Genomic DNA, 23842 nt, shown 5'->3' with positions numbered 1-23842 from the left:
TGGACTAGAAGACCTGCAGAAGTCCTTCCCAGCATCAACTCTTCTGTGGTTCTGTAGTCTTTGTGCAGATGTACAGATGGAAGAAACTATATTTTCTTAGTATACTTTCTGCAACAAGCTTTTTATTCAGACCTTAAATCTTAAAATTTATTATGCTTTAGAAGTGTATTAGTACTAAAAGTATAGTTAGCAGTAGAAGCTCTCTTGCATAACTTATTCTGTGAACTTCTTCAGAGCTTTGACTGAATATTCTACAAAGTATCACAAATTCTGCTCTCAGGGGCCCACTAAAGTACACATTTTCACTTTTATTTTCCAAATTTATTACTAGACAGTACTGTCACCCATTCTAATGAAGAGGGCAGTGCAATTACTCATAATCCCCTGCACGGTTATATATATCAATGCAACATACAACTTCAATAACTAAATGAAACATTCTCTTTGTTTATCATTCTACAATAAAATATTCAAGTTAAAAAAGTCAACTACAAGAAACACTAATTCTCATCTCCTAGTTTCCTCTCACACACACAGGAAGAAACAGCACCAACTGACAAGTTGAATGCTGCAAACTGTTGTTTTCTGCATTCACCATAAAATAATGAAAAAAATTATAATTTAAATTACAGTCAAAGGTTTAGTTGTCAAGAAAAACAAAAATAATGTGTCTATTTAATGATAATTAAAATTATTCTACTCTTCTGAAGGAGCATGAAGCAAGCACACAAGAGAAGCAAGCACACATGAGAGCTAATCTAAATGCCACAATTTTCAGGACAGAAGAGGAAAGGTTGATTTCTATGAGACAGATAAAACGCTCATAAATTCTGACTGAAATCAAATGTAAAAGATGCCGACGCAGGCAATCTACCCACACAGAGCAATGAGACCCTACTGCCAACAACATGGACTGAACAGAATGGGAGGAAAATGCAATAACTTGAAGTTCTGTAAAATCTGCAAAGATAAATTAAGGACAAAGAGTGCCATCTCCACTTTGAGGTCATATACACACTAGAAGTGTTGATAGCCGTGAATTTTTTTAGAGAGTAGTTGTTTAAAAAGAAATATTACAATTAAAGAGACAACAAATAGTGCTAAGAAATGCAGTGGCAATGACCTTGCTTCACAACCAAATAACCCAAAGAAGTAAACAGGGAAAAAAGGGGGAATTAATAAGACTCCTTTTTAATTAACAGTCAGACTTTGACTCAAATTCAGACTTGGTGACATCCATGAAACAAGAGCTAATCACACAAGAAACAGATTTGGACTCTTGAACATAACAAACAGCTTAAATGTGGTGTTTTATGTAACACAAAGATGAAAATAAAACAAATTAACCCAGTCTAACTGAGCATGCAGACAAAAAGGAACAGAAAACATGGTTTGTTTTCATTGAAAATAGTCTTGATATGTCATTTGGTTTCTGTATTATATATCTGACAAGTCTTGCAAATGACATGGATGACTGATTTTTCATGCTAATGCAGAAGCATGGTGACAGACCTGAGGCTGTCCAGGGTAGGGCATGCTGCCAGCTCTTCTTACATCTGAGCCTGCTAGGACTACTTCCAGGCTGCAAGCTAGGAAACAGCCAGGCTTCAGTGCTCATTGCATTCTGAGAGCATAGCTACAAAGCTCACCTCACTAATTTTGATTTCCGTTATCTTTCAGGATACTCAATTTTGCTGTTCTCCACAGTCTTGTGTTTATTTCAGAAACTGAGAAGCCCACCCAGGAAACCCTTCTGGGATTTGGGATAAATAATATTGTTTGGGTTTGCAGGCTGATCTTTGTCAGTGGCTTTAGTACAGTCACTACGCTTATAGTAGAAGGGTGCAGAAAACAACTATGAAAGTTCACTGACTTGATTTATAAATTCTATGTTTTTTCTGCCTCACAGCTGAAGTCTCAAGGGCTTTGGGTTGGGGTTTTTGTTTGATTATTTCAGAAGGTCTGTGCACTCTGGCTGTGCTGTGGATTTAACAGACACAGTACACTCTGGCTGCTATGCACTCTGTACAAGAAGGTCCTTGCCAGCTGAGGGGAACTGTGTCTTTAGGAAGGTCTGGCAGAGAGTTACTGCAGCTGGTTGCTATGTGCCTCCTGTCCTGCAACACTGGATTCTGCCACTGGATAAAGCAAACTTTGCCTCTGCATGGTTTCTGAACACTACAGAAGGAAAACAAAAACATAGACAACTCAGTTCTCTGTGGTCAATCTATCTTTCTCAGCTCAAGCAGCACTTTAAGTGTTTCATGGTGCTCAGAGTTAAATCCAGGCAAGCTGTGTATGTGCAACCAGGAGCACTGAGGTGTGAGCAGCAGGCACAGTTCAGTGACAGCCAGCTAAGGAACTGTTGCACTGACATTTGAAAAAGCAGGACTTTCTTCATCAAAGTGGTATTTTAGACACCCAAAAGAAGGTGGGAACAAGAGAGTTTGTGACACATCTACGGTGAAGAATCGGTCTTGTCATTTGAGGTGGAGAAACTGAGCAACAGAACTGGCTGACATCTGATCGAAAAAAACTCAGAAGGGAATTACTGTGATCCCAGAATTAGCCCTTTAAAAAGCCACTAGGATTTGTCTAGCAAATAAATTACCTAAACAGAACTTGGGATCAGAAGACCTGTGGGACAAAAAGGCATGTGAAAGAATCTACAATAAATACAGCACTGCACCTGATGGTGCTAGACAAGACATCTATGTTCTTCAAACACCAGTCACAGTGTTTGAAGAAAATGATGCCATATCTATTGCTATACCTGGTGTTTGAAGAAAGGCTCTTACACTCTGCACAGGACTATACCAGCAATGCAATTACTTCCACAGAAGTAATGAATGAAACAACAAAGTATCATGATTAAGTTTAAGGTGATGAAGGGCTCCCAAGGCAAAATGGCAGCTAAAATAATGCCTAGTGCTCAAAATAAATGCATAGCTAATGAAAACTAAGTATAGTTTTGCAGGTAATTAGTGAGCAAACATCCTGTAAGCTGGCAAGTTAAGCATACATATAGCTAAATAAATAACCGGAAACTACTCAGTTTATAGCTTTTACCAACAAAAACATGTATGAATTAAGAGGATAATAGCATGCCTCATTCTTGGTATCGCTCAGCCTTATCTTTCCTTGGACAGGCAAGGAATAGGCAATTGAAGAACATCCTGGCAGAATATACCACATTCATAAGAGTTCAAATAACCTATAGTTTTATGATGATTTATGCAGCTTACCACAGGGCAACAGCTTAAATGGAGAGAGAGTCACTTGGTACTCTGACAAAGAAGTAAGGAAATAGGTAGTTCTGGTTCTCCAGAAAGCAAATGAAGACTAGTTAAAGATGCAACCCAGCCCCTGTAAGGCTAAAATACAAATATGAATATGAAAGAAACATTTGAATGCCTCAACCAGGGAAAACCTGAAGGACATGGACTAGGAAAAAAGCTAAGGCAATTGTGCAATACTCTCATCTTCAAGAGAGGTTATGGGACAGGGCACAGAAATGCTGTATTAATAAAAAGCACACTGGTATCAGGACTGGTAGCACCATCACTACGTTAGTGAGGTGCACACCTTAGCTATTTGTTGAGAGTTCGGTTTTTTTGCTCAAGTTGACCTCAAGTTGTGCCAGGGGAAGTTTAGATTAGATACTAGGAAAAATTTCTTCCCAGAAAGGGTTGTCAGGCATTGGAACAGGCTGCCCAGGGAAGTGGTTGAGTCACCAACCCTGGAGGTATGTAAAAGATGTGTAGGTGTGGCACATAGGGACATAGTTTAGTGGTGAACCTGGCAGTGTTAGGTTTACAGCTGCTCTCAATGATCTTAAAGGTATTTTCCAACCTAAATGATTCTATGATTTTATGTCTGGCACATTGTTGCAGGGTTCTACTACTTTCAGGTATCTGCATGATGTTGTACCTTGCAGGAGAAAAATCAAGCAACAGCGTTTGTTTGGCACTGCTGCCTCATGCTTCAATTCATGGCACACATCACATTCTCCTCTGGGTGAGATAGTTTATCTTGGGCACGCCTAAATTTTCAGTCAGAAACACAAAAGCCATTTGTTAGCACAAAACCCATTCTAGAACGGTTAGAACAGTTGTCCAAGACTCTGAGGATCTTTGATGAGAGCTTGGAGTTCTGAGCAAAGATAAACAAATACCAGAGCGCCACATGAGAGCAAAGGTAAGCACAGAAACAAAGTTCAAAGAGAAGTATAAATAGACAGTAGGCAACACCATCATGTTTGCCACCCAAATAAAAAACTGTATGAAAACACACAGAATGGTCCGCAAGGTGGACTTGATGGTGCAGATGTGCAGCAGATGTGAGTGCAAATCCCAATAAAGAATATGAAAAACAGTGGGAGTTTATTCACTGGGCCTCCAGACCTGGGGTAACATCTTAGGAAGCAAACAAACCGAACTGAACACCAGCCAATATTTTTGAGGATGGACACTGACAAAGTTTCCTTACAAGAGACTGAGCCACAGGCAAAATTAAACATCACATAGCATATGTTCTTGCAAACCTCTGCATTTTAATAAATTCAAATGGTAAAACAGTCAATGTCTTTTCCATGGGTACAACAGTGACATGGTTTACCAGCCAGCACAAATAGGCTTTTGTTCATCAGAGGCCAATGCTGGCTGATACTCACCAGAAGCCAACAATTGCTACTTTAAAACAAGTTTAACAATTACCACGTACAAGGATCCCAGAACAATATACAGGCCATTTCCTCAACTAGCAAAGTATGATTTGCAAATTGAATATAAACTTGGAACTGAGATTTGGTCATTGCAGCCACATTCTCCAAAGCATCTGAAAAGGTGCTGGGAAGCAAAGTCCAGAGCTGGATTATGTTAATCCGATTTAAAAGAAAAAAAGCCTGTCCAGTCTAAGATAGAAGGCAGACTTATTGCTGAGGCAAGATCCTGCATAAAGTAACTAAGGCTGTTACTAAAGGATGGCTAGGACAGTGTAATTCCAGCTCTTTTATCAGTTTTAAGGCTCTCAGCACTATATGGAGTTTTGTTCAAAGCCTACAGAGAGTGATTTCTGAGGTGCTAGAGAAATATCTCAAAAGGAATATATGATGGTCATTTATGGACTGAAGGAAACCATAGGACAGCTAGAAAATACATGTTTTAAGAAAAAATAATTTAAAATAGAAAGTTGAATACATAACTTCATGAAACAAGAACAGTAGCATGAAAAAAGTTTTAAAACCTGGTCACATGCAAAACCTAGAAAAACAAGTCAAGAAAACCTGTAAAGGTGTGCTCACTAATCTGATTGCAACATCTAGAACTAAACAATTCATAGAATAGCCTTATTTCAGTTAGACAGTGGTACCAAACAGTTCCATGCTTATACATATCAACTTTCTTTTTACCAGCCCTGGTGAAACTGCCACAGTACTTCTGACATTGCCCCTTGTTTAGAGGCCATGAATTTACGTAGTTTGAACTGAAGTATGATTTCAGACATGTAATGCCCATTTGCATTATTCATGAGTGAACAGTAAAAAACAATGTCAAAATAATGCTGAAAAACATATCTGACAAAGACTCTGGTCCACATACACCAACAAGGGAGAACCAGTGAATCCCTGGTTTTCAATGCCTGACATTTTTTAGAATAGGAAGCTGAAAACAAGAATACCTGCACTGGTGAAGACTGATACCAGTCAGAGTAGCTTAATATATAAAAAGATATATAAAAAGATAGGCAAGGAAAAACAAAAAACTTAGTAAGATTGGTGGTCACAAGAGCAGGTGCCACTTCCCAACAACTCTGTGCAAGCCAGTGCTTGAGGCACAGGCTGCCAACGGCAGGAGCCTCCCCACCAGCAGCGCTGTACTCACAGGAAATTGTAACTTCCCCATGGCAGACCTGGGACGAACAGGTGGCATCTCCCTAAAATCCTAGCAAGGCAGGAGAAGGATTGTTTTGCTCAAGAAGATCTCAGAAGACTAACAGACGTTGCTGTTGTAGAGGCCACGAGCAGAACATGGCTCCACCAGGACAACTGCGCTGCTGGGAACTGCCAGAGCGCAGTGATGCTGAAGGCTGGGAAGAGACTCAGAGGCCCCTGAGTAACGCAGCACTGCTAACTAACTCAATTCACACAATAGAAATAGGCACTCAAAATTTTACACTCATTATTAACAGCTAGTACTTTTAGAGTTGCCAGAAACAGAGGCTCCAGCTTGAACCATATACAATAACTGCAAGTAAGCACAGAGTGCACATGGAGGAGGTAGGACTCAAGAACACACAAAACCTGTCCTGTACTGTAATACTCTACAGTAGGAAAACATTTTTATTTTTAATAAATTTTTTGCAGTAAATTGAAAATATTGCAGATTAGTTCTAACATAAATAGCTGGATATTTACAACTGAGTTAATAAATACTGCAAGTTTCTAGAGGACCTGCTGGGTATGTATTCCTGAGCTTCAAGCAGCCAAGTCAGCATTGTCTTGGCCTTTCCAGTTCAGATCATGGATCCAATACATTCCATCTAAAATCCTTGGAGCACCTTGGACATCTTTCAGAAAAGCATCTATGAGGATAATTCACTAGTGTGCAGAGTGGTACAATGCTGATGAGCTTTACCCTTCTGTATGTTATAGCAGGGCAACACAGCATTTTATGTCACCAGTGGTTGGTTACCACTGAGCAGGTACTCCATTTTTCACGAACATAATGGCAATTTTTGGCCTTCATAGTAATCCAGAAAAGGACAACAAATATGTGAGAATATTTGGTCCAGGGATCAGTTTCTGCAGTCCTAAAGATCTTCATTAGAGTAAGTGATCAGGAATAATGTCAAAGCAGCTGGTATATCCCATTAAGCAGTACAACTATATGTAATTTCAGTTTATAAATATGTTTAATTTCTTAATAGATCCATACTAATATGAAGCTATCATTTTTATTGCATATTTGTAAAATAAAGGCCAAATATAGGATTAACCACTAAATTTTATAGTTTGATCAGTTGTATAGCACAGACCATTACATTTTTCTATTGAAACTCCTGTAATTTGTAGTAGTAGTTAACTACAGAATCTTCCAAAAAAGGATTCAGTCTTGAACTGAAAGCAGCACAAAAAATTTCTCATTTCTCCTGTTGGATTTTTTCAACAGCTAAGCACCCTTCTGAGAAAAACTTGTGCCAGATTGCTCATTTGAATTTCTCTAGCTTTGGCTTCCCGCTACCAGATCTTATTAAACCTCAGTCCAATAGATTAAAGAGTCTTTTGTGACTACTTTTCCTCTTCCTGCTTGCTTATACACCTCATAAGAAGTCATCTTTCAATCTTCTTGCTGATCTAAAAATCACAGTATCAAGCATTTTCCCAGCCCTCAAACACCAGCCAGGTGTTGGACTTCAATGATCCCTTCTAACTCAAGATATTCTATAATTCTAATAAAGATTACTTTTCATTACTATACTTTCTGAAACAAAATTTACCATTTCACCAAGGTTTGTGTTATCCACAAATTTTATGTGTAATCATTTTTTGCTTGGTTCTTCATTGCAACTCAAAATGCTAAATAGTATCAGGCTTATTCCTCATCCTTCACAGTAGCCCACCAGAAGCCTCCTCTCCAGTCATGATTTTTCACTGACAATCAGTGTATGTGATCTGCAAACCCCTCCTTCCACTCAACTGTGATCAGCCCCTGGGTGTGAGTCACATAGTTAACTCCCTTCTTCACACTCCTCCACAAATAGCCTGTAACTCAAGTATTGCAGTGCAATGCCTGGTTTCTCTTTCATGCCATAATTCCACCCAGCAGAGATACCTTGTTCCATGGACCAATTCTGTCCTTCCCACGTAATGAGAAAAAGCCCAGTCTGTAGAGCTATATTACTTGTACTGCTGATGCATGCACAAATGCACACCTACCTGGAAGGTACTGCATCACAGCACAAAGTTTTGCCACCTTGGGGGGGTCCTGGACTTGGATAAGGTCTCAGAAAGGATAGGTTCCAGTTCTAGTTCTGCAACCCTTCTGCTATCATATAATCTGATGTGTAAAACCAGTCCTTTCTCCCATTATTTGCCACGGTGCTCTTGCATGCCATCAAAAGACATCTGAAAGGTCTTGTGATACCTGTGGATCATTACAGAGGGCCTTCCAACCCACTGCTGGGTTTTTCTACACATGATAGCAATATAATTTAATATTAGAACACCAGATACTTTCTTTATCTTCTCTTTGAACTTTCCTAGCCAAATTCAGTCTACTATGATAAGGAAGAATGTTTGCTATATTAAGGTGATTAAACAAACAGCCCATGGAACTGTACAGCTGTATCTACAAAATTTTTATATAAATTAAATATTAATAGGAATATGGATGAGAATAGTTTGAGGATCACAGTGCTCTAATAATCTTATATGCTGTTGACTTTTTTTCTTTAAGATAATGTTTATTAGTCCCACTTCTACATTGTGCTCCATCAAGATTAATTCTGCACTGTGTTTTTGTAACAGTTGTGCTGCATTTTATTAGTTTATACATAAGAAAGTAGATACTTTATTCAGAAATACAAAACTGAAACATTATGCTGTCTAGTTAAGGCTAGTTATTGCTTGAGAATGGTAGGGATACAAAAGAGCTAAGTAGGATTTTAATAATGTAGATTTTATTGGGAAAAAGGCCACAACACAACAGAATGAGACTCATTTAATCTGGAAGAACTACAAAAATGAGAATTTAATCTTGAATGTGCATCACGGAGGAATGCTATATGAAATTTACTGTCTAAAGCCCCGGTTTTTTCTATACCATAAAAATAATTAAATATAGTAGCAAAGGTTTGCAGCAGATAAGAAATAAATTAGACCCAGGAAATTAATTAATTAGGTTAAGATATGATAACAAGAAAGCAGATTTTTCCATGACCAGTCTAATTAGTAACATTTTGTTCCTTATGAGCTCCTACTGTATGTGCATACACTTTTGCAGCAAGTCCAGCTCCCACCCTCCCTAAACTGCATCTCCCAATCTTTCAGTCTGCCCCCAGCCCTTAAAATCCCTGTTTCTCTGCCACTTCCTCCAGCAGTCAGGCCTGAGGCATAGTGTGGGAGCCACCAGCACCATGTGCCCCACTGATCACCAATGACATATCAGACAGAGAAGGACCTACTGATGCTGTGGGTTTCAGCCTTTGGTCTGTGAGGACATGCATAAGGTCTGTTTTCTGCCCCATCACGTTTTTTCACAAAGCTTTGTAGGATTCAGTGTGTACAACCTCTGGTGCTAAAATATGCCACTTCTAGGGAAGAGATAGACAAATGGCTGGAATAGTTATAAGAAGTCCCTATGGTGTAAACATCTCTACAGCTTGACCAAACCACTCCTTTTCCTGTCTCGCAAACATACTCAAACACATATTCCTGTCAGTCAAGTTAAAGCAGTAAAACTCAAACAATTCAATGAAACAGTAACAGACCAGCACTCTGGACACTGCATTTTTGCAACATTATCATCTGCCTTGAATTTTCCCCCCTTTTGTTTCACATGAGATAACAACCATTACAGAAACCACATCCAGTAGCAAAATCCAACAGTGAATGCATCTGTTTGAAGCCATTTCACTCTCACCTTCCATAAGAAAAAAGAATAATTTAATAGAAAGTATATGTCCCACTTTTTTTGAGTGTTAACCTAAAAGACCACGAGGGTCTGACTCATTTAAAAAAAAACAGGGGGGCTCACCACTACCGCTGCTGCTCATCTCGCTTTCCTTGCCCACTTAAGCTGAGGTTACACAGTAACCACTACTCCAAGACAAAACTACTCTCTGCAGTGCTTCATCACTAGTGCCTGGTGTCATGGAAACATTGGGTAGTGGTGTATTGGCACTACAGAACTATCATCTATTGGCACTACAGCCTGTGAAATATTGGTCTAGGGACCATCCAACTGTACAGGTTCCAGTTGCCAAGGCACGTTCTGCCCTTTCTGCACCACATTCCCACTAGCCACTTTTAGACAGGATCATCTATATCTTCTTTCCCACCTTTAGCTATGAGAAGAGCCATTTGTCATGGTTTCGGAATGATATTCCCCAATTTAGCGTTCCCCCTGAAACACCTCAGACCGTGTGCCACTCGCTCACACCCATCTCCCCCTGCAGTGGGATGGAGAGAAGAATTGCAGGAACAAAAATGCAAAGATCATAGGTTGAGATAAGCACAATTTAGTAGAAACAGCAATGAAATAAGAAAATGAACAGTAACAACAACAGAACTAATAACAGAGTGTACAAGAGAGGCAAACAATTCACATGTGAGCGCTCACCATGTGCCACCCAATCGCACACCCCGGTAAAGCCAGAAAAAACCCCTCCATCCCCCCGCACATGCCATGAGGTGGTATCCAATAACCCCAGGCTCCTGGCTGTGCCCCTCCTGGCTGATGCAAAAATTAACCATGTCCTCGCCATTGATGCTTCAAGGAGCAAATCAACATCTTCTTTGGGTTCTCTGCTAGCACGAGTCTCCTCTTCGATCAGATACTGAACCATGACCCACACAATCATAGAATCATTGAATCATTTAGGGTGGAAAAGACCCTTAAGATCATCAAGTCCAACCATAAACCTAACACTGACAGATCAACCACTAAACCATGTGCCACACTAAATCATATCCCTGAGCACCTGATGCTATCTATACTGCTTTTCTCCTTCTTTCTTTCTCACCTACAAAGATCTGTAGGAAGGTCCACTACTTGCTCCAACTGTACCAGATGGCAAGGCACAGCAGTGTAATCTCAGCACAGCATTTAGATGAAGTGCAGAATTGCCTCATAGTGTTAACATCTTGTTCTCCCACTAACACGTCCATCCCACCCTCACTACTCACAAAAAAAAGTAATTTTATGTCATTGCCATGTTTCCCATACCTGGAACATTACCTTCTCCATACCTTCTGATTCTCCTCACTTTCCCAGTCTTCTCTGTTTCTCTTAGTAATATAAGAAATGGAGACTCCTACAAACTAGAGACACCGTTCTTGGGTTTCATTTTCCTCAAATGTCTGTAAGCTATCCTATGTATACACACACACATACATACATTTGTCTGTATGTATATAACTCTCTTTCACTCTTATGCTTTGATCCAGAATTAAGGATTCTGTATTAATCCTGATGTCAAGATGACAGAAGTTATCTCATTATTAAAAATAATTCCTTGCTATTAAAAATAATGAGATAACCTGTTCATAAAATACAGGGCTTGAAAAAGGACACAGTCTCCTCACTCACACAAATACACTGAAAGGTGCAAAATCAGCAGATCCTTTAAACCCAAAAGGTTAAATTTGAAATATCATTATTTCTTGAGATAATTATTTTGAAGAATTCATTGTTAAGGAAAGTATTGTAATTTATGTTCATGGCTCTACAGCTAGATTTCTTAAATTAAGCTCATTTCCTTACCCCCCATCCTTCCACCCCCACAAACATCAGCTCGTTATTTTAAAAATGCACAATGAATAAGAAAGAGGCAATTTAAGATGAGGCACTGTAGAAACTGTGACAGGTGTTCAAAGAATGAATCAGTACATGATTTCCTAGTTCTTTTACTCTTCCTTAAGCATCTGCTTTTGACTACTTTTCTAACTTCTCCTTGATGCTTGACCCTAACAAAACCTCTGAGATCTCCTTAGGAAGTGAGGAGCTACAGGACAAAAAAGAAAAAAAAGCTACAAAGAAAACAAGTGTTTCCAGTGACTCCTACCTGGCTTTGGTTAATCTTCATGCTCCGCTGCTACTCAAAGCACCTCATTTGTTGAGAACTACAGCTTTAGACTTTCTTGTTATCATTAATAGCTGTCTTTACACAATATTGGTTCTCCCATTAAACGCAGAAAAATCGCAAGTTCCTTGCTAGCAATTGGTTCTTCCCCCAGGCAAGACACAGCTGAGCTGCAGGAGGGAACCAGTCTTGCCATGAATATTTGTGGTGTCTGCAGTAACCCATTTCTCAACCCTGTAAGGCCTGTGGGTTGAATTAGATCTGCAAAATTTTCTACCAAATTTCTATTAGCACCACATTTTTCCTAATCAGCATAACTGCTGTCAGTGTATACAATAAAACATACATCTAATTTGACTCAGTCTTTTGCAAGACACACTCTGTGACTGAAATATTCTGTACCAAAAATCCCCACAACATCATGAATGTAGGAAATGTATAATCAGGTTATCTGTGTGGAAAACAAAAGACAGATTCCTAGAGAAAGTAATTCTAGAATGATATATTAAATAGGCTTTTTTCCCTCTTCACATTTCACAAAGGAATACAGAATTTTTCAAGTTGGAATTACCTCAAGTGGCCATCCAATGCTCACAGCAGGCTTAACGGTGAATCCATACCAGGTTGCTCAGAGTTTTATCCAGTTGGGTCTTGAAAACCTCCAAGTACGGAAATTCATAACCCCATGAGCAACCAGTTCCATGGCTTAAGCACCCTGATACTGAAAATGCTTTCCTTGTATATCGCTGACCCTAATATTAATTTATATTGTATAAAATTGAAATCTCCTATTTTAATTTGTCATTATCTTTTGTTCTCCCAATATACATCACTGTAGAGAACATGACTCCACCTCCTTGTAGCTGTTGGATAGCTGCTGTTAGGCCCCTCCGATGCCATCTCTTCTCCAGGCCGTACAAGCCTCAACCTCTCCTTGCAGAACAAGTGCTTCAAGCCCTGACCATTTCGATGGCCTTTCACTGAACTCACCCAAGTTTACTGATGTCTGGACACATCATTGCAGATATGGTCTAAGGTGTGCTGAGTAAAGGAGAATAATCACTTCCCTCAGCCTTCTGTCTACTGTCCTATTGATACAGGCCATTCTGCTGCTAGCCTTCATGGCTTTGTGCTGATCAAGAACAAGGATATAGTTCATTCTTGGTTTCTTATTCAATCTTTGTCCTGTTTGATCACCCTGTCAGCACAGGTGCCAAGTAACACCGAACAGCTGAATGAGCAAAGCAGAAGTGCAAGACTTTCTGCCCAATTTTGCAGCCTGCCCTCGCTTCATATGAATGGAAGATCAACTGCTTCCTCACATCATGCAAAATCATATAAAAAACCTTGTAGGATAGCAGAACTGCAATGACAACATGAACTGCCCACAGTCTTAGGCTGTTTCTCTATATCTGAGTTACAGATAACAAAGATCCAAGCAAAGTCACTGGTTCTCTCTTGTCTATAGTGCTCTAGTTGTTTTACTTTGTGCATCAGAAATTGTTCATCCCAGAAAATACCATGAGGGTGTGGGATTTTCTGGATCAATTTCAAGGCAAACATGTGGTCAGACATAGCACTTTACAATCAGTTTAGTAGCCAAAGTGTACACTTGTACTCAGGGACACAAATAAAAGGGACATGCAAGAAGAGACTCTATTTCAATGGGAAAGCATGGTTTTTCACCTAAAATGTGACAAGTCAATATGCATCATGAAACACAAGATATTTTTAGTTCTTATTCAGTTTATGAGCATAATATCAAACCTCCTCTATATAACATGCCAGCACAGTAATGAAACTAAGATAAAAAGATGAGCAAGTGTACTTCATCCAATACGTCCAAGTATCAATATACTGCTTATCTCTTTGCTTGAATAAAAATACTTGCAAAATGTATCAGTAATTTTTTTCATTAAAGTTTCAAGAGGAAAAAGCATTAGGATTTTATACAGCATATACAAAAAAGGTTTAAATTTTTAAAGGGACTGTAGAAGTGGGAATTGGGCCTCTCGACCTTAAATCTCTGAATCAAATGTGAACACACTGCCAACCCTCTGGAATCCAGAATTTCCCACACATTTTTGCTGGCAGGTACGGATGCTTGTGAGTGTGTAGCCTGTCTGCTGTGATTGCCTGAAGAAAGCAGCCCTTGACTTAAGAGACATAAGAAAACACAGTAAGCACATATACCATAGTCTATTATTTTAGCCACCATTGCTGTACCTAAACACTTCAAAAGCATCTATCTATGAACACTTCACAGGGAAACTTTTGATCACTCTATGAACGCTTCTGTATTTTCTATATTCAAGGAAAACACATTCACCTTCTATGAAAAGGGGTTCTTGCACAATTTTACAGTTGATGTATATATTTTCATCAAATCCTGTCTGCATTCATAGCTCTCGACTGGCAATTAGCAGCATATAATTTGAACAGGAAAATTGAGGAGAAATACACAGTGGTTTTAAAATCAGAAACGGCACTTGTTTATGATAATATCTGCAGCTCTTCCATCTAAGTACCCACACAGATTGCACATACTCCCACAGAGATGGAAATTAATACGTGAAATACCTGTGCAGCTTGAGCGTCACAGTTCCATAAACAGTAGCAAAGCCCAGAAGACGAACCCATCTTAGGAGAACACAGCGAAATACACTTGGCTCAAAATACAAAATGACAACCTATAGAACAGAAAGATAGAGAGAGCTTCAGTACTGCTTTCATGAGAAAGTAGTTCTTCATTCAAATGCAGAATAGCTGCAAAACAGGACAGCAGACACATTTCAGCTCGTACTGCTGTATATTTAGATTCTCTAGTAAAGCAGCGGGATGATCTGATCAACCAGCTGGCACAGTTATAGGCACCAACTTCTTTTGAAGGGAGCTGGCAAAAGCCCTGTGACAGACTGTGAAGTGACAACACTTTTAAATGCAATTCCACTGACTTTTCTTAACTGAGTGAAAACATGTACTCAGAGAAGAGGATAGAACAGACAAGGACATTTTCCTTGAGCTATTCCAGTAATATGCAGCTGGCCTAATTCTGGTTTGATGGGCTGTATTTACTAGGTTACACTTCAAAGTCACTTCTAATAAACCTATCAAAATTATAGCTGCTCATTTTTTTCTGCCAAACTAAAGTGATTGCACTAGCCTCTCTCTATCCAAAATGACAAAATATTGATGACATATTTGACTGTTTTCTTCCCCATACATTTTGTGCCTAAGCTATACCAAATCTCCTTATGCATCATCGCATTCTTAAGGAAAATAATCTTTTTGTTCACCTACATATTTTTCTAATCACAACAAAAAGGTCCTACCGGTCTTTCGCACTATCTACCAAGTACCATGCATGACGGCAACATCCCATAAGCAGTAAAATAAAGCTACTTCTGCAGGTATAGTGCATATAGAAGCTTCATTACCAAGTAAAATGCCACCCTTCTCTAAAACAGGACTGCTCGGTGGACTCGGTCACAATTTGAACCAAGAATCCATTTCTTCTCATTCCAACAGGCTTTGTCCCTGGTGTCCTGAGGCATGATCCCATATTCCTTCTCACCACTGGCCCCTTCCTTCTTTCATCTCACCCCACCAGGAGCCTGATGTCTCAGGGATTTGGCTGTAAGCTGCCCCTACCCCACCTGCAGACCCTGCTTGATCAGCAGTTAGACCCAGTGCATCCCACATGTCTGACTAAACCTGATAAAACGACCCAGTGCACCATAGTATAAATTAATTGGGTAATCCTGGTTCACAAAAGAAAGCACTGAAACATTTCAGGCCATCTGCCACAGCTTCATTTACAGTCAGTACATTCTGGCAGCAGAGGTAGTATTATGCCTACTGGCTGCCACATGGTATTATTTTCCTAAGTAAATGCTCTTCTATGTGGGAATTCAAGTCCAGGATATGGCCAAAAGCCCAGGACTGTGTCCTTTGGGTGACACAGACTTCTTTTAGAAGGGTGGGGACAAAAGTGGCAGACATGGGTTGAGAAGCTTTTGTGCTTTGCTGGCATGCTTTTCTTTTACAGAATCAAACTATTTCTTTTAAAAATATGTTTTGTTGAATTAAATTGTGGTGTAAAACTTAATCTGCTTTTTTTCATTGTTATTGGACTGAGATGTTTCAAGGTAGACATTTTCTGGGAATATGACAACTTCTCCATGTAGGGAAGGAAGGAACAGCGTGCAGCTTTTCTCCTTGGAAAATCATCTGGAAAAATAAAATGCATCCACACACGCATGACTATGCTTGGGCAAAAAGAGCATCCAGCAAAAAGTTTCTCAGAAAGACCTGAATGATAGCAATGACCTCTTATCCTAATATACAGTTACATACATTAGGACAGTTGCAGAACCAGAGCGAAGTCTGTAGCAGTAATATGCCTCCTGAGGTTTGCCAGGGGGTAGAAAACACCATGTTTCATCTTTGATTCTTCCAAACTAGAAAAACAATGTCAAAAAAAGACTCGTACACAGAGATCCTGAACATTTCAAAGTCGATCTGAAAGCAGAATTTTTCAGATAATTGAAATGGGAAGGTCTGAAAACTCTCCAGGCATAGAATTTTCTGAACAAGGGCAACTGCTCTCTTTGCTGTGCAATCTGACACAGCAATTTCATCTGCAGTAGCTTGTTGAAATATTAACTGCTTGTGTCTAGAAAATCTCATTGATTTGCACTGAATCATTTGTATGAGCAGCTGAGGCATTTGGCTAGATATCAGCCAAGACACCACTTCAAATGCAGCACAGTGTGAGCCGGCATGTGGCACCTCACAGTTTACCTGCTCCTTTGCCCAGTGGTGTAGGACATTGCAGAAGCACGACTTGATCCAAGTTTGAATCCCTTTTGGATCTTCCTGTGTTTATATGATGAAGAATAGTTACAATTCTCTCACAAGGGCCAACATCCATTTCTACCTATTTTTGCATGTGGTCTGTCATGGACCTAGGCTTTGAAGAGCAAGAATTGCTATATGTACACTTCACTTGCTTCCTAGGCTTTCCAGAAAGCTCTTCTGAGAATATGTCATTCCCATCAGGGCTCACCAGGATGTTCAGATGACTGCCCTCTCTAAGCTCTTGTCAGCATTAAGTCTCTTATAATCACCATGAATTTCAGAGGCACAATTTTTAAACTGAATAATCTTTAATAGATTAGAGTCAAGGGGCTATAGAAACACTGCCCTGAAATCCATGCTCAATTTTTTAATCTAAGTGGAATACAATTCTTGTAAAGAATCTGGTCCAAAGTATGGCTGCTGCACTCCATCCCTCACTCTCCCTAGGTTTTAAAAAAAAAAAAAAAAAGAAACATAAGATAGAAGTCTTGGTTTAGTTTCATACCAGCCTCTTCTACCTCACCAAAAACCCCATTCACTACTGTTATTCCCAGATCTAAGCTTTCTTCAAGCGACAAACAACATGCAGCAAAAGGTCGCTGAGCTCCAAGTGAGGAGTGTAGGATGAAACCAGGATTCACCCACATATCCAGGCTGCTCTCAGCAGAACAAGGGAATCCCTCTGCAGATCTAAAAGACTGCCCTGCCCACCAAAAATCTGACAATAATTCATTTTCCCTTTTGGCTTTTCTAATGCATTAGACCATAACAGCAGCATAGATCCCACTAAAAATGCTTAGAGGTTTTGCTGATGGATGTAATAAAACCTCTTTACTGTACATAAAGAAATGTGTTAGCTGTTTTGCCAGCACCTGGAATTCACTTAAATACCAGACATAAGTTTCTGTTACTTAAATAGCAAAGATCAGGGAAAAAAATATTTGGAAACCAGAAGAAGAGAAGCCAAACAGTGACTGTTCATGTACCAGTTACTGCAGCTGTGCGTGAGACTTCATGAACTATCTCATCTTTGTCATTTGGACAAATGCATTTAGATGTCTGCTTTTAAACTCAATGTGTTTTAAGCTATTATTATCCTTGCCAAAACACCGTCCCAGCAGTCATGCTACCACTTGTGGAGTCAGAGATGAAAAGACTTTCTGAGGTCACCAGCTAACTGTCAAGTGTGTTTAGAGCTGGAGAATTACGGTCATGGAAGAGGGACTTAGCTTGCTGACACAGCGATGAGCCAGCTCCGTTATTCATCTCACGTGATGAACAGACACGCACACTCTCTAAAGACAATGGCTAAAGTCAATACAGGCACCTTGCACAATACAGCAAATTTTTGTTATCAGGACAGGTAGGGCAGTAAAAGTGCAAAGAGAACTAACACTTAACAATTGAAGGTTGAATATCATAATAGAGTTTGTTGTCACAAAAAATTAGCAATTAGGGACTTTTATAGGATCAGTGCCATTGCTTCTTAAAAGATAAACAAATAATCTTTAGAAAGATTATTTAAAAAAAAAATCCACCTTATCACAGCTCTATAATGTTAACAGTAAGCAATACTTCTGTGCATCACAAAATACTCTTTTATTTTTCAGATTAACTTTATTGTGCACATTAAAAGATGGTTAATTCTGCACTTCACCTTGGGCACCAGATACAGGCAAAAATATTTTAATACTGTGCATTTCCCCAAGGTGCATTAACTGGGATAGTAAATCAACCAGGTCTAGTAAATCAGCTCTACTAGCGCAAGTTCCATAGATAATCCAGGGATAAAGGCAGGTACCTTGAAGAAGTTTGGCTTCAGCTACTTGAACAGAATCTTGGCCTACAGGTTTCAAATACGCATCTCCATTGGCTAGAAAGGTACTTCAGCATTTATTTTAGGGAATTTGCTTTACTACATGTCAATTAATAACCTGCATTAGGAGGACTAAACCAAGCATTCTATAGCCAGCTGTAACTATTTTGTAATGTGTTGAAGACAATTTGCTTTTCACCTTGATTTTTAAGCCACAGAAGTCACATGAATAGATCAAAAACTCATTTTCCTCTTCAATCATCAAACTGCTATACTCTATATTGAGAAGGAATGGGAAACACTATAACGTCTCAAAAGATCAGAAGTCGAAGAACTTTAAAAAATACATGTGGTTGTCAGTGCTACAAATCCTAAAGCTAAACATGAAAAATTTTGAGCAGGACCTTAACTCAAAAAGCGTCAAAGTGTTCATTTTTGAACCCTTATTCTTTCCCTCGGTTGTAGAATCGTGGTAAGGTTTGGGTTAGAAGGGACCTTTAAACATCATCTAGTTCCTAGTGCTGTGAGCAGGGATGTTATCCATGTCAAATACATGGAAATGAAATTCAGAGTTTAGAATTTGAGCATCAGCATCATTTGGTTATGGATGAGAGACAAAAGTGATGCAAGAGTAATAGTTATTTTCTCAATTGCAAATAACCATATTTTTCTTAAAATTGTGCACACTTAACCCAGAGAGCATTTCAGGAAAACTATCTACTTTTTATATTGAACTTCAGAATTTTTTGCAAGTACTCTGCACAGTTCAATGCAGGACATGACACAGCCATTTAACATAATGCCTTTCGGGCTAATTCCATTAACAAGCATCTAGGAGATACTGTGAAGAGATCCATCTGATCTGTTCCACTGCCCAATACCATCTGCCCTTGCCTGACTGCAACAGCTGTCTAGGGCTGTCTCTAGGCAATTCTGCTACAGAACAAGCCATCAGATACTTCCTTTCAGTATCCTGCTGTGTTGTGAGATGGGCAGTCTTCCTTCTTCTGCCATGTTTCAGTAGTTTCTTCCAACACATAAAATACTCTCCAGGGTGCATCAAGTCACCTATTAATGTTTTATTATCACCTATACTGAGAAGGGATTTCCTGCAACGGAGGTGCTGTTTGCAATGTTAGATAAGCTTGCCATCCAAACTCATAACAATCTGGCACTACACTTCCTAGAAAAGGGACCAATCAATCCACTTCTATGTGGGCACAATGCCATCCTAACAGATGGGCATGAATGGAGGCATTCATGAGCCTGTGTACACTACGGGCACCACATAGCACTGCTCAAAACATGAGTCACAGCTCAGATCATCTGCTTAAGTATTAGCGAGTGCACAACTCCTTATCCAATCCTGTACTACCAACAGACATTTCCGGTGCAACTACACAAAACACTTTAGAGGTATGATAGCAACTGAATATAAACTTAGGCTAATTACATAAGAACACTTCCTTCCATTTTCATCCCATTTTTTTAAACTATATGTGCTTTTTAAGACATGACATTTTATTCTAATATGTCTGCGATCAACAGTACCATCAAACCCCTCCATCTTTGCAAATCTCACCATTTTAAAGCAAAGCTGTGCCAGATCATCAGCTCACTGTCTCTGTAAAGCACTTTGTTGCAGGAAACCACAGTAACTACTCAGTAAGTTTTATTCTTGCCTCTGAATTGGAACTGAATCAAATTCCCAGTACACAGCACTGGAGGCACTATGCTGCTGGGGGCAATGCATTTCAGATAAGATGTATGCCAAAGTCAAAATACTTAGAGCCACTTAAGATCTTTTGGGTTTCTTCATAAAAGAAGACAAGTTTTTCCTAGTCACCCACACAAAGTCCAGCTTGAAATTCTGCCTACTGAAATCCTCTTTTCCTTCCCACTACACTTTCAACTGTAGATATTCACTGCCTGTCTTAATATATATATTAATATATATTTAATCTCTGTCTGTGTCTGTGTTTCAGCAAAGACACGTCTTGCCTATAAAGTCTTTTGGAAGACCACGACCCAGTACAAGCTCCTAACCACAGCATCAGTGTAAAAATACGAGGGCAGACTTCTAGAACTTGATTCATCAGAACCCTTTGCTATCACTAGGTTTTATTACACTTTGGATTCATCCCCATCAGGCAGTAACAACAGATCTCTAAAGCTCTTTATGGAACAAATATTTTAATATTTTACAGAGGAGCTCATTTAGCCTCCTGAGAGATATTACTGGTGATTAAGCAAACAGAACCTTCAAGACCATTCTGGTTTGACACAAGACTGCATACTTAGAATGCCTTTTTACTGATATATCTTCAATTATTTTCCCTCTTTTTTTTTGCTCTGTTCATAAGCCAGATCTCAGCTAATATTTGACAAGACACCCCTGAATATGTTATTCTGAGGAACATAAATGTCCACATGACTTCCAAGATGCTGTCAAGTCTTTCCTCCAATTTGAAGAGAAAAAGTGATATGGCACAGATCCTACCAGCTCTGGAAATACTTATTTATAAGTGACCTGAACATATGGCCTGAAAATGCATTTATCTGCCACAGATTCTAGCCCCTGCTTAGACTTACTAATTATCCAGCTTCACTGTTCCTATTAATGTTGGCCTAATGAATAGTATTCTAAAGTCAAGTAATAAAAAAATCAACATATAATCCATGATGGATTAAAAAAGAGACATGTTTGCACTCTGTGAACAGATTTGATCCTCAAAAAATGAAGTTTTATCCCAACAAGGCTCACGCAGTGGAGAAGGGCATTCTGGGACTTTTTCCTAATAATGGCTAAAACTTTGTCACAAAACAATTCCTCAGCTTATGAGAGACATTAACTGATGCCCTGGCTGAATCAAGTATAAATGCTAAGGGTTGAAGGGTACCCCAAGGGTCAATTCACAATCAACAAGAGAAAGGAGATACAAAACAAGACAGCACACCAGGTCTGTACCCTCTTACAGGAAAAAAGCTAAGAACTAGTATTAACAAAAAGACTAGACCAGGCTGCTGTGGGAACCATCAGGGGAACTGAGGAGACACAGAAATTACCTTGAATCGCTGAGTTACCACTTGTGTTCTCTGCATCTATTTCCAAACAGAGATTATGCTTAGTTTTTCATTGTAATAGAATAAACTATTTATCTTTAACCATAAACTTCTCAAATACAAGGAGAGATTTCAATGGCACTGGCTCAGGGAATGATGATCCTAAGCAGGTCATTCAGGAAGTCTCCCAGTCTAAGGGGCTATAGGCACTGAGCTGCTGGAGGTGGCAAATCCCATTTCTTGTGGGCAAATCCCATTCTTGTCCAAGAAAGGCATCTTCCTGACCTCTGTGGGTTATTAGATGCTTCTGCAGCATGGAGTACAAGACAGAGAGAAGGTCTGAAGCTCAGAAGTTCCACTGAGACCATGACAAGGTGTACTGTAATGAACAAATTGCCTAACACTGAAAAATCCAAGTCTGAAAAAAAATATATATGATAGCTCTAATAATGTCCCATCTTAAGACAGAAGAGAAAATAAAGTCTGAATTACATACTAGGTTTTCCTTGTTCTCATTCAAACGTACTTCTGCTTCACCACTACCAGAAAGCAAAAGAAGCAAATGAATATTCTTAGGCAGTCCAAACAGGAATGGGCTTGGCTGGCCCAACAGATCTTCTTATCCATCTGCTTTAATGTGCCAGTTATTTGTCTGTCTTTGGTATGTGTTTATCCCTCATACATATGTTGGTTCCCTCCTGACAGCCTCACAGTCTTTAATACAGTTACCCTAAAAGTCGCCTGAAGAGCCTCAGAAGTCAGTCCTTGAGGACCTGAGAGCTGGCTCATCTCAGTAGTTCAGAGGCTTCAAGCTGGTGAGATGTGGACTTGGTTGGACATCCACTTAAGACATTGCCTCACAAAGATTAAAATCTGTTTAAACAAGATTTTTAAAAACAGTAATAACTGTTGTGCTTCAAAATTTAAAGCCTATCAGAATCCATGTCGCTAACGGTGCACAGGAGCTTCTCCTGACTCATGCAGATCACCAGCCACAGTTTTGAAGCACAAAATAATAACTTATCTGATTTTAAAGATACGTAAGAGCTAGCCAGGGAGTAGGAGCCTTTGAATTCACTGAAAGGCAACTACTCAAATATTTAAAAAATATCTGGCTTCTTGCCTTCAAACAGAGCTTCAAGCATTAAGAGCAGTGTAATTAACACCAACACTGATGTAGTTAACACATTTGATGTTCTTCTTCCCAAAATTATACAAAAAGGCCTTGGATTACTTTCCAGTTAAATACTGAAAGAGAAATGAAAATGTGGGTTTCCTGATCAAGCACATGGTCAGGTTTTCAGTGAAGCTTATTAGACCTGATCTGCCAGCAGGAACACTAAAAGCAAATATGAGCAGATGCAACATTCAAGGCTTCAGCCACATGCACACTATGGATGAGAAGAGAAGCACAAGTGAAATACAGAGAAGCTGAGCTCCTTAAACATTCAGTGCTTCTGTTTTCATAGTGTGCATTACATTCAAAAAACATAATTCAAAATTAATGGAAATAATTTCATCAGAACATTTTATCTAGACAAAAGGTATGATGTATGGGCACACCAAAAATTGTTCTCACTGATGCAAAATTATAAAAGTGGAAAATCAAAGGAAGTTGTAAAGTCAAAACATCTTCTAAAATATTTGCTTTTTCCACCAGTTAACTTTTATAATGCAACTATTTCTGTCATTTGTTCAGACACATTTTTTCCCATGTAACACACCACTTGGGTAAATGACAACAAGTCAACTGAATGTTCTAGTTTACCTACTTCATATGTGAAAACAAAACCCCATATGTGAAAACAAAACTTACTTACTGGATGCATTACTATCACCGTTTCTTAACAAACACGTGGTCTCAAAGAAGCAGAAAGAGAAATATTTTAAGGAGCTGAAACATCTCTAATGAAAAAAATTGACATCTATTCAGCCCAGTCATTTGCCAAATCATTGACACATTTTAACAACAGGGTTAAGGGTATGCTAGTTTCATTATTTTATTAAAAACAAGGATAATCTAACAATCAATTTTAAGATCACATCTGATTTTAGGAAAAAGGAATCTTTTAGAAACATAATGGTAAAGGAATTTATATTAAAATAAATCTTGCAAGAGCTGCAGCTAAATCAAGACATAATAGACTAAATTATTCAGAGCAATTTGTCAAGTATACTTAATGCAAGACATAGGTCATACAAGACTTGTATAAAAGTCACACAGACTTTTATATCTCATGGATTCAGTATGGCTGAAATCCTTAGAAATATACAGTGCAGACAGGGGGTTTTATGTGAGTA

At 39.0% G+C, this 23842-nt stretch overlaps 1 protein-coding gene across 2 annotated transcripts in view; it reads right to left on the bottom strand.

The window, feature by feature from the left end:
- The window catches only part of GPR158 (G protein-coupled receptor 158), a 183280-nt gene that overhangs the window by 37313 nt on the left and 122125 nt on the right, over positions 1–23842 (bottom strand). For both annotated transcript variants that reach the window (XM_027751749.2, XM_027751748.2), the window contains exon 6: positions 14383–14492. In XM_027751749.2, the coding sequence (XP_027607550.2) occupies positions 14383–14492 (110 nt within the window). The remainder of the gene's footprint in view (positions 1–14382; positions 14493–23842) is intronic.

This window comes from Pipra filicauda, unplaced genomic scaffold (genome assembly GCF_003945595.2).
Source record: "Pipra filicauda isolate LSUMZ 115617 unplaced genomic scaffold, ASM394559v2 scaffold187_size1440530_pilon, whole genome shotgun sequence".
NCBI classification, from domain to species: domain Eukaryota; kingdom Metazoa; phylum Chordata; class Aves; order Passeriformes; family Pipridae; genus Pipra; species Pipra filicauda.
This window is presented reverse-complemented; position numbering and strand designations above follow the sequence as displayed.